This window comes from Suncus etruscus, chromosome 14 (assembly GCF_024139225.1).
Source record: "Suncus etruscus isolate mSunEtr1 chromosome 14, mSunEtr1.pri.cur, whole genome shotgun sequence".
In the NCBI taxonomy this organism is placed as follows: domain Eukaryota; kingdom Metazoa; phylum Chordata; class Mammalia; order Eulipotyphla; family Soricidae; genus Suncus; species Suncus etruscus.
In genome coordinates this window covers 25951515-25964783 of record NC_064861.1, presented here as the reverse complement: position 1 = coordinate 25964783, position 13269 = coordinate 25951515, and the positions used below count along the sequence as shown (strand labels likewise).

The following is a 13269-nucleotide window of genomic DNA, read 5'->3' as shown; positions in this document are numbered from 1 at the left end:
TATCTCTGTGGCCCAATTTATTAACAATTTTTTGGGTTTGGATTTTGGGCCACCCTACTATGCTTCAGGTACTCCTTGGTGGGGACCATATGGAATGCTGGGTATTGAATCCTATAGACCCCTTCCAAGGCAAGTGTCCTACCCACTGGCTGTATTACTGATACAGCCCCAAATTCATTACCATTTAAGTGGTAAATAGCCAAATGTGGCTACTGGGCTGGACTGTGTGGGCCCTGAAGGTGCTTTGTGGATTGTGTATCTTAGTACAGAGCTCTCTCAAACTTTATCACATGTGAATTTTCACTTGAGTTACCCTGGACAAAGTTGTACATTTCCTTTGATGTAGTGATCCCTAAGTCTTTTCCATGAACTGTGTTCTCTCTCTAGGATCTTTCATGAGGAGCTTCTTAATGTCCCTTAGCACTCAATATTCACTTCACCTCTGCCAGCTGGAACAACTGGAATTTGCCTGCCAAATTTTGGGAAAAACTTCAGAGGGCAGTAGTAAATGGGAGGTTATGAGCAAAAGAGAATCTTGAATCTAGCTCTGAGCCCTTTGAGATGCAGACACATAAAGGATGGCCATTTGTTTGGGAAACTGCTCACACTGTGTTAATAGACCCCCTGGGTTCCTGGTGACCAGGGTTCAGCCAGGCTCAGGATCACATCATATCACATCACATCACATTACATCACATCACATCAGTCCATGTGACTCTGTGACCCCAGTCTGGGAAGGGCTGCCTTTCTCTAGCAGGGGTTCCTCAAACTTTTTAAACAGGGGGCCAGTTCACTGTCCCTCAGACCATTGGAGGGTCTGACTATAGTAAAAACAAAACTTATGAACGAATTCTTATGCACACTGCATATATCTTATTTTGCAATGAAGAAACAAAACAGATACAAATATAATATGTGGCCTGCGGGCCATAGTTTGAGAACCACTGCTCTACAGGGTTGTTATTCTGGTTCATGTTCTGATTATCTATTGCTATGTAACCCTACCCTACCCCACCCCCCATAAAACAAAAATTATAGGTTAAATGATTTGGGGGCTGGGGAGAGAGCTCAAAATGTTGGGGCACATATCTGGCATTCACAGGGTTGAAGTAAATAAACTCTCTGACATTGCATGGACTCCTAGCATGGCCAGGTATAGCCCTGGCAGCCCCCTGGCTGGACCCCTGGCAGCTGAAGAGACCCAACTGAAACAACACAAAGTGATAATTTGGGGCTGGAGTGATAGTACAGTACACCGGGTAGGGCATTTGTCTTGCACATAGCCAGCCCAGGTTTATCTCTGGCATCCCTGAATACAGAGTCAGGAATAACCTCTGAGTGTCACTGTTTGTGGCCCAAAAGTAAACTAAAGGACTCATTTCTTTTTTGTTTTTAATTATATTTTTGCTACACCTGCTGGTGCTTGGGGCATCATGTAATATTAAGAATTGAAACTAAGAGCTATTATTGCCTGGTCCTCAATACTTAAGGCCTGGTTATTGCCATGGCCCCCAAAATCTAGACCTGGGTCTAAAAACTGGCAGAGTATCATTTCTGTTCTATTCCAAAGTTTAAGGAGCCAGAGTCCAGATTCAAGAAAAGGAAAAATAGCTTTTCAATGAAAATAGCTGAAGAGTTGGGCCTCTCTTCTAGAGGAAGTACGTAGAGGAAGTATAACAGGGTACACCTGGTGCTGCAGGGCTGTTCTATGCTGTCAAGGAATCACTCCCATCAGTACTCAGCACATGTGGTGGCAGGGATCAAACTGGGGTCTGGGGGCTGAAGACAATAAAGAGGGTACCATGGATAGGGCAATTGCCTTGCAAACACCTGATGCTAGCACCAACATCTAAACCAAAAATACCTTCAAATAAGCAAGCTAGGATTGGCCACACATGAGGCAAGAGCCTAAATTCTTTTATTTGGAGGGGGGGGGGGTTTGAACCACACTGGTGATGCTCAGGGGTTACTCCTGGCTATGCGCTCAGAAATCACTCCTGACTTGGGGGACCATATGGGAGGCCAGGGGATTGAACCTCGGTATTTCCTAGGCTAGCGCCACAAGGCGAATGTTCGCCTTACCATGTGCCACTGCTCCAGCCTCAAGAGTCCAAATTCTTGCACTATCTCTCTCAGATGGCATATTATTCCAAGACTCAGTTCTGATAAAACTAGGCTGAAAATTAGTCTAGTGATAGACCATTGATAAATACAAAAATCCAAAAAATAAGTAATTTACATTGTTTCTATGCAGAAACCAAAAGAGAAGAATGGGGGTGATTTAAAGGGAGATGTAGGGGGCCAGAGTGATAGCACAGCAGTAGGGCATTTACCTTGCATGCGGACTATCTGGGGTGGATCAGGGTTCAATTCCCGGCATCCCATATGGTCCCCGAGCCTGCCAGGAATAGTGAGCACCACTGGGTGTGGCCTCTCAAAAACCAACAACAAGAGAGATTTAGCATGGGTAGCGCTTATAGGAGATGGTTTCTGTGAGTCATTGATGTTTGAATTAAAACCTCATACAGGGCATACAGGGAAAGATGTTGGGGCAGGTGAGGGAAAAGAAGCTTCTTAAGGGCCGGAGAGATAGCATGGAGGTAAGGCGTTTGCCTTTCACGCAGAAGGTCATTGGTTCAAATCCCGGCATCCAATATGATCCACTGTGCCTGCTAGGAGCGATTTCTGAGAGTGGAGCCAGGAATAACCCCTGAGCACTGTTGGCTGTGACCCCCTCCCCCCAAAAAATTTATTTAAAAGAAAAGAAGCTTCTTAAATAAGAATATACAAAGGGAATTGTAGAGTATAGTAAAAGGCAATATTAAAGTTGTAAATTGCAGAAAAGAAAAAGACAGGGGCAGGGCAGTGGCGCTAGAGGTAAGGTGTCTGCCTTGCCAGCACTAGCCTAGGACGGACCGAGGTTTGATCCCCCGGTGTCCCTTATGGTCCCCCAAGCCAGGAGCGACTTCTGAGTGCATAGCCAGGAGTAACCCCTGAGCATCACCGGGTGTGGCCCAAAAACCAAAAAAAAAAAAAAAGACAAAGTGAGGGGTGCAGAGGAATAGTGCAGCAGTAGGGCGTTTGCCTTGCAAGTGGCTGACCCAGGATGGACCTGGGTTAAATCCCCAGTGACCCATATGGTCCCCCAAGACAGGAGTGATTTCTGAGTTCCTAGACAGGAGTAACCCCTGAGCATCACTAGGTGTGGCCCAAAAACCAAAAACAAGAAAAAGACAAAGTGAGCAAGTTGATAGAGGCCAGAAAGTAAATGGAGTCTTGTTAAATGTTAAGATGGGTAAACTCCTGTCTCTATTCTCAGGAATCACTCCTGATGGTCTTTGGGGTGACTATATGTGCCAGGGATCTGAATAGGGTTCAGTGCAAGCCATTTAACCCCTATACTATTTCTCCAGCTCTGAGCTTAGTTTTTTGGGAGCTACTCACAACCAGATACTTAAGGGACCATGCAACTCTGGGGATCAGTCTGGGACTTCCTCATGCAAACACTTCAGGTACCTCTCCAGGGCATCACAATTTACCATCTTAACAGGCATGAGGGAGGACAGACACCTTGTGCTACTGGGATTCCAAACACTTCTGCTCCCGAGTTATCCCCAGCCAGACCCCTGATGCTAAGCAGTGTTGGTCCGTTCATCACAGCACTGTTAGCTCAGAGCACTATGGAACTGTGTCCAGAGTTTCCGCCTGCTCTGACCTTACAGCACCGACAGCAGGGGTCAGCAGCATCTCCCAGCCTCAGTGGCTCCAAGGGAATCAGGCAACACACAGCACCCAAGGTCCAAGAACAAAGGGAAACAAGCCATTCTTTTCCGTATAGAAAATTGTTTAATTTCCGTTTCTGTTCAAATACACTCAACCTGGATGCAGCAGATCAGGTGACCTGATCTTGGAGCTGATTCCATTTGTGTCAAACCTGGCTCTGGCCACAGAACACTCACATCTTTAATTCCAATACTGAATGTGATGCAAAAGATGTCATGACTATCTCACACTTGGGTATATAATTACTCAGTGGTCACCACACAAGGCATTAACAATGCAGACTCAGGGGAAAAAATAGTCAGATGTAGAGTAAGCAGCTTGGCCCTTTCTAAAAATAAATAGATCACTAAGCTTACATCTTTTTTTTTTTTTTTTTTTTTTTTTTTTGGTTTTTGGGACACACCCGTTTAGTACTCAGGAGTTACTCCTGGCTATACGCTCAGAAGTCGCTCCTGGCTTGGGGGGACCATATGGGACGCCGGGGGATCGAACCGCGGTCAATCCTACGCTAGCGCTTGCAAGGCAGACACCTTACCTCTAGCGCCACCTTCCCGGCCCCAAGCTTACATCTTAAATGAATCAAAAATAAATACTAAGTGCGTGCCAGTGCCTGTGAGGAACAGTGCATGCAAAGACAATGGACTTGCATGTGTGACCTGTGGTAATAGGAAGCTTCTGGAATCCGAACAGCGCCTCCTAGTGAAGTCAATCCTGAGTGTGAGGCTGAAAATGAGGACACACACTGCCAGGCTGCTGGGTCCCATGGTCCCTTGGGCTTTGTAGTTTAGTGTCATTTTTAGTAGAGTCCAGCAGAAAGCATAGCAATGACATTTTTCTTACCACTCTTTCTCCCAAGCCCTGAGGCCTGGAGCTCATCCAGAAAGTTCCTAGTGTTCTTGTTTGAGCAGATGAAAACTAGGGTTGCCAATGTGGGGATCTGGATCTCTTCTTGCTGTAGAGTCCTTTGTGATGAAGCTTTTCAACCATCCCTCACAGCCACGTGCATTCTCATCCTAATGAATAAGAGTTGTTTCTGTGGGCACCTCACAAGCACCATCTCCAGTTCTGCTCCCCTCACATGTCCACAACCTGCTCCTCCCACTCATACACAGCCCTGTGCTGCACATCAAGTGCCAACAGCACGAATAAGCTTTATTGAAAGCATTTATATGGTTAGGGAGTCTTTCAAAGGGTGCAGGCTAGGGGAAGATGCTTTTTTTTTTTTTACCATCATGCAGACAGCCCTCTAAAATATAACCCAGGAAATGATAGTCTAACAATATGCTGGGCAGTATCAAATAGATTAAGCTACCCTTCAACCCAAAGCAAATGCCATTCCCTGGAGGAAACCCAGATGTGAGGATTGTATTCTATTGGGTAATAAATAAAAAAGTACCACTGCTGCTATAAAAACAAGTCATAGACCTTGCATTTAATGGAGTTAGTATTGCCTCTATTTATATCATTGCAGATAATTCATCTCTGCCGTGAAACTCATAAAATGTGTGCCTATACTATTCATGGACAGCTACAGAGTGTCTTTTAGGCTGTCAAGTCAGTTTAATTATGGCCCATTTTCAGGTTGGGATTGAGGAGAGGAGAAGCTTGATTTCTGTGTGTGTAGAAAAACCTACCACACACCTATCTGGCTCACAGGCACATTTTCAGTGTGAAAGTCCTCTTCCCTCATTAGAGGGGGGAAAAAAGCCCCCAAACCAGGATAGACTGAGTTGGGTAGTGAGGTTGGGCCATCTCTGTTCACACTCCCACAGAGGAGCAGTTGTCCCCTCCCAGGCACCAGGCTGCACTCCTTACCTCTGATCTCATGTCCTGACCTTGTGCAATGCCCATATGTAGAACCTGCTAGTCACGTCTGCCTACATCATGGTTAGCAACTGCAAGGAGAAGCTCTACCCTGGAAATTAGTTTTAATGTAGCCTCTCCTCCCAACAGAATTCTTCTCCCGTCCTGAGGAAAACAGAGTGCAGATTAGTTACTGACTCATCCTTCCACATTCAGATTTCTAAGAGTCTGGGTGGTTCAATCCTGGTTCCTTAGAGGAACCTCATTTTTTTTTTTAATACATAGACCTATTCTTCTAGCTCTTCTGAATGGATGCAGAGCTGCCATAGGATGATGATGGTCATAGGCTGGGGGGTGAATCCATATTTTCAAAGGGGCATCCCTAGAAAATATTCTGCTTGAACCATCTGGCTAGAATCACCTGAGAAATGGTGTGTGTGTTTGTGTGTGTGTGAGATCTCTCATCTTTGTATCTGATCATTGGCCTAGCACTAGCTAGGTGTATGATCTAGGTCAGTCACCCCACCAATCTGAGCCACTGTCCTCATTCTGAAAAATAAACTAATATGTCTATTTCACAGAATTGTGAGGAGACTAAAGTAAGAAAATATATGTGCAATTTCCTGCTTCATATTAGGCACTCTCGAAAATGCTGTGTGTAGGGGCTGGAGAGAAAGTACAGCAGGTACTATACAGAGGACATTTGCCTCATATGTGGCCGACCTAGTACAGTAGGTAGGACATTTGCCTTACATGTGGCCAACCTGGATTCAATCCTCATATGGTCCCCTGAGCACCACCAGGAGTAATTCCTGAGCACAAAACCAGGAGTAACTCCTGAGTATTGCCAGGAGTGACCAAAAAATAAATAAATAAATAAAGGGGAGGGCACGGAAAGATAGCACAGTGGTAGTGCGTTTGCTTTGCATGCAGAAGGACAGTCGTTTGAATCCCGGCATCCTATATGGTCCCTGAGCCTGTCAGGGACGATTTCTGAGCATAAAGATAGGAGTAGCCCCTGAGCACTGCCGGGCGTGACCCCTCCCCAAAAAAAAGAAAAGAAAAGGAAAGAAAGAAAGAAAAATGCAAGAATGCTCTCCTAAAAAAAAAAAACCACGTTTTTCATAAGGTTCACTAAGACAAGCAAAAAAATGTTGGGTACACAGCATCTCATACCATAAACTACAGGACACCAGGTTAAACAAGTTAACTACTGGAGCACACCCAGACCCCTATTTAAAGAAGCTCTTTTCCCACCTCCAGCCTTGAGCAACAACCTGACAAGCCTCCTCATTGACCACTGAGCTTCCCAGGGAAGGGCCGAGGGCAGGACTCAAGTATGACCTACAAGAAGAGATTTTCTGGGGTCCATGATGGAGCAGAGAACCTACACTGAGCAGCTGTGATGCAACTGTGTACGTACTCTCCGGGCCCACCCCCTTTCTGCTGCTGAGGGGACCACCATACTGTTTTACTCCAAAGCACTTCATTTCTGGGACCTCTCTACAAGGCAGGGCAGGCAAGAAAATCAGACCCAGTAGGTCCCTAATGCTCGGAATTAACTCTAACCAGCGATTAGGCAGAAAATGACTGACAAGGACAGTTTACATTTTTCAAAAATACGCTTCCACTTCCTTTAGAGAATGGAAAGCTGAGTCGAAACATGTTCCAAAGACTGAATTCCTATGGAGCTCAGTGACAGTAATGAAGGAAGAGGTAAAAGTCTTCGTGTGAACAGTAAACAACTAAGATCAGCTGCTTTGGCTAAGTCAAGGACTCAATGGGTACTGGGACTTAACTGAAGAGGAAGCAGGAGGAAGCAACATGGATCTATCTGGGATATTCCTGGAGCAGGGAGGTCTGGAGCAGGGGCACTGACCTGTTACTGTGTCATCAATTTAATTCAGATAAGCTGTTCCCGGGCCCTGGCATCAGCCCCCAGGAAGGATTTGTGATGACAAATCTGGCTCCATGCTCAAGTGCCTTCAACTCTGCCCACCAAAGTTAGCACATTTTAAAATGTTCACCAGATGTCCTACTTTTGTATTATAAAATGGAGTTAGGAACATAAATAGTAACAAGTAGCAAAAACCCCAACCCTGTTGTAGGACTCTCTCATCCTCTCAGCCACCTCTGAGGAGGCCAATAATTTTGGAAAGTTTATCACAGTTTTCCAGTTTCAGCGAATCTGCTTTCTGTTTCAGCCGCTCATCTCTGTATAAGCCTGCCAGGTTTGTCAACTCCGACTCTGAAAGATAAAAGAGAGTCACCCATTTGTCAACAGCGTGGAGCAACTGGTTTCATTTCTAAATGCTGGAATCCAAAGCTTTTGCTGGCAGGAAGAGGGAGAAAGACATGAAAAATAATGAGGGTTAGGAGTCAAGGGGACGCAGGTACATCCTTGGTATTAAGGAAAGATAGACCTAAATATTCAAATTATAGCTAATGATACTGAAATCAGGAGACCCAAATGTTAATAACCAAATTAAAAAAGGTGTCAAGATGGCATCTGTCCAAGTGGCAGACTAGGGAGTCAGGACAGGGGAGAGAAGCTGGAGACACTGAATGATACTGGTGATGGGATCAATGCTGGAACTACTGCATGTCTCAAACTCAACTGTGAATAATTGTAAATTATTCTGCTTTAACAAAATTTTTAAAGAAGGTGGGGCCTGGGGCCAGAGAGACAGCATGGAGGTAAGGCATTTGCCATTCATGCAGAAGGTCATTGGTTTGAATCCTGGCATCCCATATGGTCCCCCGAGCCTGCCAGGAGCAATTTCTGATTGTGGAGCTAGGAGTAACCCCTGAGTGCTGCTGGGTGTAACTCCTCCCCCCAAAAAAAGGTGGAGCTGAAGAGACAGCATAGAGGTAGGGTGTTTGCCTTGCATGCAAAGGATGGTGTTCGAATCCCAGCATCCTATATGGTCCCCTGAGCCTGCCAGGAGCGATTTCTGAGCATAGAGTCAGGAGTAACCCCTGAGTGCTGCCAGGTGTGACCCCCCCCCAAAAAAAAAAAAACCAACAGCAAAAAAAGTAAAAGCACATAATATTACTTATTTATTATGTTTAACGAACTATTTTCTAGTAAGTCACTTTAATAGTTATTTTTTTTTTGTTTTGTTTTTGGGCCACACCCAGTGATGCTCTGGGGTTATTCCTGGCTCTGCACTGAGGAATCACTCCTGATGGTCTTCGGGGGGACCACCTGGGATGCCAGAGATCAAACCTGGGTTATCTGTGTGCAAGGAAATCACCCTACCCAATCACTCCAGCCTCCCAAATAAAAATATTTTAATATTAAAAAAAAAAGCAGGGCCAGAACGATAGCACAGTACGTAGGGCGTTTGCCTTACAAACAACAGGAGTAATTTCTGAGCCCAGGACCAGGAGTAACCCCTGAGCACTGCCAGGTGTGGCCCCAAAACAAACAAAAAAGTTTTCGCTGGAGCTCACCATTTTTTTCTTTCCATTACATTAGGCCCTCTCAGCCCCCAGGAAACTCTCCAGGCAGCCAGGCTGCACCAGGTGCTGAGGATTAAAGGACACCTGTGCCCTCTGGCCTTCGGGAGCTGTGCCCTATCATGAAAGCACCCAGTCTGTTCTTATCAATAGAACATTTGGCACCAGACTTAGGGAACCTACACATGTGTGCAGCAAGAGGCGCCTGCTCACAGCCTTCCCCCCAATGATGTTCCCGGGGCAGTTGGCCCAGAATGGAGTCCTAGAGCCTATTCCTGTCACTGAACCAATGACAGCTGCTTCATTCCTTCCCCACTCGCCCCTCAGACATGTGCTCCCACGCAGCCTTCCTCAGCGCCAGGCCTGCCTGCAGCTTGCCTCATCCCTTCAATGCGAGTGAGATCCCTAACTCAAAGGTCACGGGCTCTTGGAAAAGTGAAATCATTTGGAGCCGGTGACCTTTGTCTCCTTGACTACATGCACTTCATTTTCTCTTCCTGAGGGAGAAGGGCATTCTATTTTTAACCAAGCTATAATCTTTGCTTGTCTTCCTGGGCTCAAAGGTGGTTTGGCCGCCTTCTATTTTTGATTCTTTTGTAAAGTTCTGGAGCCACTGTCAGGTAGGACTGCCAGAGAAGTACCTCCAGTGAGGTACTGTGTGTGGCCTTCGTGGACGGGGGCTTGCACGGGAGCTGTGGCTTTGGAAAGGCTCTGACAGCGGTCTTTCGAGGACCAGACTTGGGCAAAGTGTTATTTTAATCGGTTGGGAAGATGTCTTCCTGTTCTTAATAATCTTGCAGATTATGCTTTTTTATTTTGTTTTGTTTTAGTTTGGGGGCTACACCTGGCGGTGCTCAGGGGTTACTCCTGGCTCTGCACTCATAAATTACTCCTGGCAGGCTCGGGGTACCATATGGGATGCTGGAGATTGAACCGGAATGTGCCACATGCAAGGCAAATGCCCTACCTGTTGTGCTATCACTCTGGCCCTTGATTATGCTTTTCTTGGTGGACTGAGAGACACCTCTTTTGATTAACTGGCAGACTGTGTGGAAGCGAGAATGAGTACTTTAGCTGGGGTAATAATGGGAATGAGTTTTTGAAAAAGTTTCTACCAACACAAATGAGTCTGGCATGTCTGCTCACAATGATTATATTTACACCAAATAAGGCCCAAAGAGCAGATTAAGAGCAGGATGACTCCAGGGTGAGGGGTGGGCATGCATAAAAACCCTCCTTCTTGGCCCGGAGAGATAGCACAGTGGCGTTTGCCTTACAAGCAGCCGATCCAGGACCAAAGGTGGTTGGTTCGAATCCCGGTGTCCCATATGGTCCCCCGTGCCTGCCAGGAGCTATTTCTGAGCAGACAGCCAGGAGTAACCCCTGAGCAACACTGGGGGTGGCCCAAAAACCAAAAAAAAAAAAAAAAAATCCTCCTTCTGGGGCCGGATAGATAGCATGGAGGTTAGGTGTTTGCCTTGCATGCAGAAGGACGGTGGTTCAAATCCCAGCATCCTAAAACAAAAACAAAAACAAAAACAAAACCTTCTAAAAAGGAGGCTCAGAGCCTCATTAGCTAGCAGTTGCTGGGCAAAGAGTGAGTGGGTCTCCCAGGCTCCAGAACAATGCACTCTCACCCCTAGCACGAGTGTTCACTGCGTCGACCAGCCAGAACTCGCCTTAGCAGAGTCATCCTTGTAGGTGGATAGGCTCAAGGGGATCCTGCACTGTACCCAAGTGAAAGCCCTTTGCTCCTGAGTCCTGCCCAGAGTATGGCATGGATTCCATTTCGCTGGTTCTCTGGCATGTGGCAAACCTGTCCTGACGGCCTCTGTGCCCTCTGGAGCCATATTATACCTGATTTGGAACAGATTTGATGGCTTTGCTGTTCCTTGAAATTATTTTAAGTATTTTTGTTTACTGAGTTTTTTATTATCTAAAATCTCATTCTAGAAAACACTGTGTTCTTACTGTTTCTGTGCTGAAAACCCCCAGTTATTCATCAGGGGCCAAATTATACAAAAAGGTTCCCTGCACTCGGCAAATCTGCATTTGATTCCTGGCAGCCCATATGTCCCCCAGGCTTGACAGCAGCAATCGCTGACAGTATAACCAGGAGTAATCCACGAGCATTGCTGAGTATGGCTCAAAACCAAAAAACAGTAACAAATAAATGCAGCATGAAGAATGTTCTTCTCGAAAGCACATGTTGCTTTTTATAAAGTTCATTGAAACCAAGGTGCAATGCTCAGAGAATAAGTAAGACCCCTGAGCTGGATCAGTGACCTTTGTACAAAGTCAGTGAACAAAAGGTCAACACATGCTTTTGGTTCATCCTTCTAAGTAAAAAGCTCTAAGAGAAACAGATTAAGAGAATATTTAATTTTTTCCTTTTTGGCTTTAGGGATACACTGGTAGTACTTGGAGGACCATCGGGTGCTGGTGATTGTAGGATTCTGAGGTTCTTTTCCCATGAAAGTTTCTTTTTGTTTTGTTGTTGTTGTTGTTTTTGGTCACACCTGGCAGCGCTCAGAGGTTACTCCTGACTCTATGCTTAGAAATCGCTCCTGGAGGGGCCGAAGAGATAGCATGGAGGTAAGGCATTTGCCTTGCATCCAGAAGGACGGTGGTTTGAGTTCCGACATCCCATATGGTCCCCGAGCCTGCCAGGAGCGATTTCTGAGCCTGGAGTCAGGAGTAACCCCTGAGCGCAGCCGGGTGTGACCCAAAACCCAACCCCCCCCCCAAAAAAAAAAGAAATCGCTCCTGTCAGGCTCGGGGGACCATATGGGATGCCGGGATTCGAACCACTGTCTTCTGCATGCAAGGCAAATGCCCTACCTCCAGCTATCTCTCCGCCCACCCCCCCCCCCCCATGAAAGTTTTTGCTTTTGCTAAACTGTTTCTGTATAACCCCCTTGTTAGCTTGTTGGAATGTGGCCTTCAGATCAGAGTTAGAGACAAAGGGAGACACAGACCCGGAACACGGCACCCACGTCTGTGCACTTGGGATAGGCCTTAACAGATCAGCCTTGTGATATCTGAATTATGTATCCTGTGGCATTAGTGCCACATGCAAGGCAAACACCCTACCTGCTGTGCTATCACTCTGGCCCTTTTATCTGCTTCCTAGGCCTGTACATTCAGTTTTTGTTTGTTTGTTTTTGGGTCACACTCGGCAGCACTCAGGGGTTACTCCTGGCTCTATGCTCAGGATTAGCTCCTGGTAGGCTCTAGGGACCAGATGGGATGCTGGGATTTGAACCACTGTCCTTCTGCATGCAAGGCAAATGCGCTACTTCCATGTTATCTCTCCGGCCCCTGTACATTCAGTTTTGACGCATAGATGTAATGGCTATTTAACTCGAGTGGAAAAGTGACTCAGTGTCCTTGACTGAAAGCCTGTTCTCAGGTAGAAGTCTTGGACCATTAGCTAGCTAAACATATAAAACCCTGCTTTGTGACTTGCACTGTCGGGTGGTCTCTTTGTCTTATCACTGGGCTGCTAGCACAAACCCAACATGATCAAACCCGGACTTTTTTCATGTATAGCAAATGCTCAACCTACTGTACTCTCAGATCTGGAAACACCTTTTCTTCTCTGCAAAATGTTTCCCTTTTTCTGAGTGCTGATGTAACTAACACAAGGACAAAGCACTAACTATGAAGGGTAAACTGATCCAGAAAAATTGTCATGAGAACTATGCTTCAGAAACTCTCCCAGAACCCCAATTTTTTGGGGGGGCCACACATGGCTTGCTTCTGCTCTGGAATCATTCCTAGAGGTACTAAGGAAATCATATGGGGTAGTGGGGATTAAACCAGGGTAGGCTGCATGCAAGGCAAGCACTCTACCTATTGTCCTCACTCTGGCCCCCAGATTTGAGTCTTCATTGTTGAAAGACCTTAAGAGATCCAACACCCTCTGATCCTGCCCCATACTCCAGATATGCAGCTGGACTATCAGGATTGGCCAGGCCTAAATTTCTCCAGAACTTGGGTACTTCTTATGTGCTGAAGCTGTGTTGAGAGTTATGCCTATTCTGCCTTCCAGAATCCCATCCCATTACTATTGGAGGAAATTCATTTCATCCCCACAGCAAGGCCTAAACTTCTACCCACTCTGGTCCCCTCATCCCTGGCGTGAACAGAAATGTTTTTCTCTGCCAGTCAGGGTGACAATTTCAGTCCAGCCTATTCTAGTTAGCCCAGCCCAGCCTG

The 13269-nt window shown here is 46.1% G+C and overlaps 1 protein-coding gene across 2 annotated transcripts in view; it reads right to left on the bottom strand.

Moving 5' to 3' along the window:
- Positions 1-4510: 4510 nt before the first annotated feature.
- DNAJC18 (DnaJ heat shock protein family (Hsp40) member C18) overlaps positions 4511-13269 on the bottom strand; it is a 37429-nt gene continuing 28670 nt past the window's right edge. Inside the window, exon 8 of one of the 2 annotated variants that reach the window (XM_049786025.1) lies at positions 4511-4796. In XM_049786025.1, the coding sequence (XP_049641982.1) occupies positions 4792-4796 (5 nt within the window). In that variant the 3' untranslated portion in view covers positions 4511-4791. Of the gene's footprint in view, positions 4797-7606; positions 7835-13269 lie in introns of those variants that run through there. The other variant, XM_049786024.1, reaches the window with a different exon arrangement.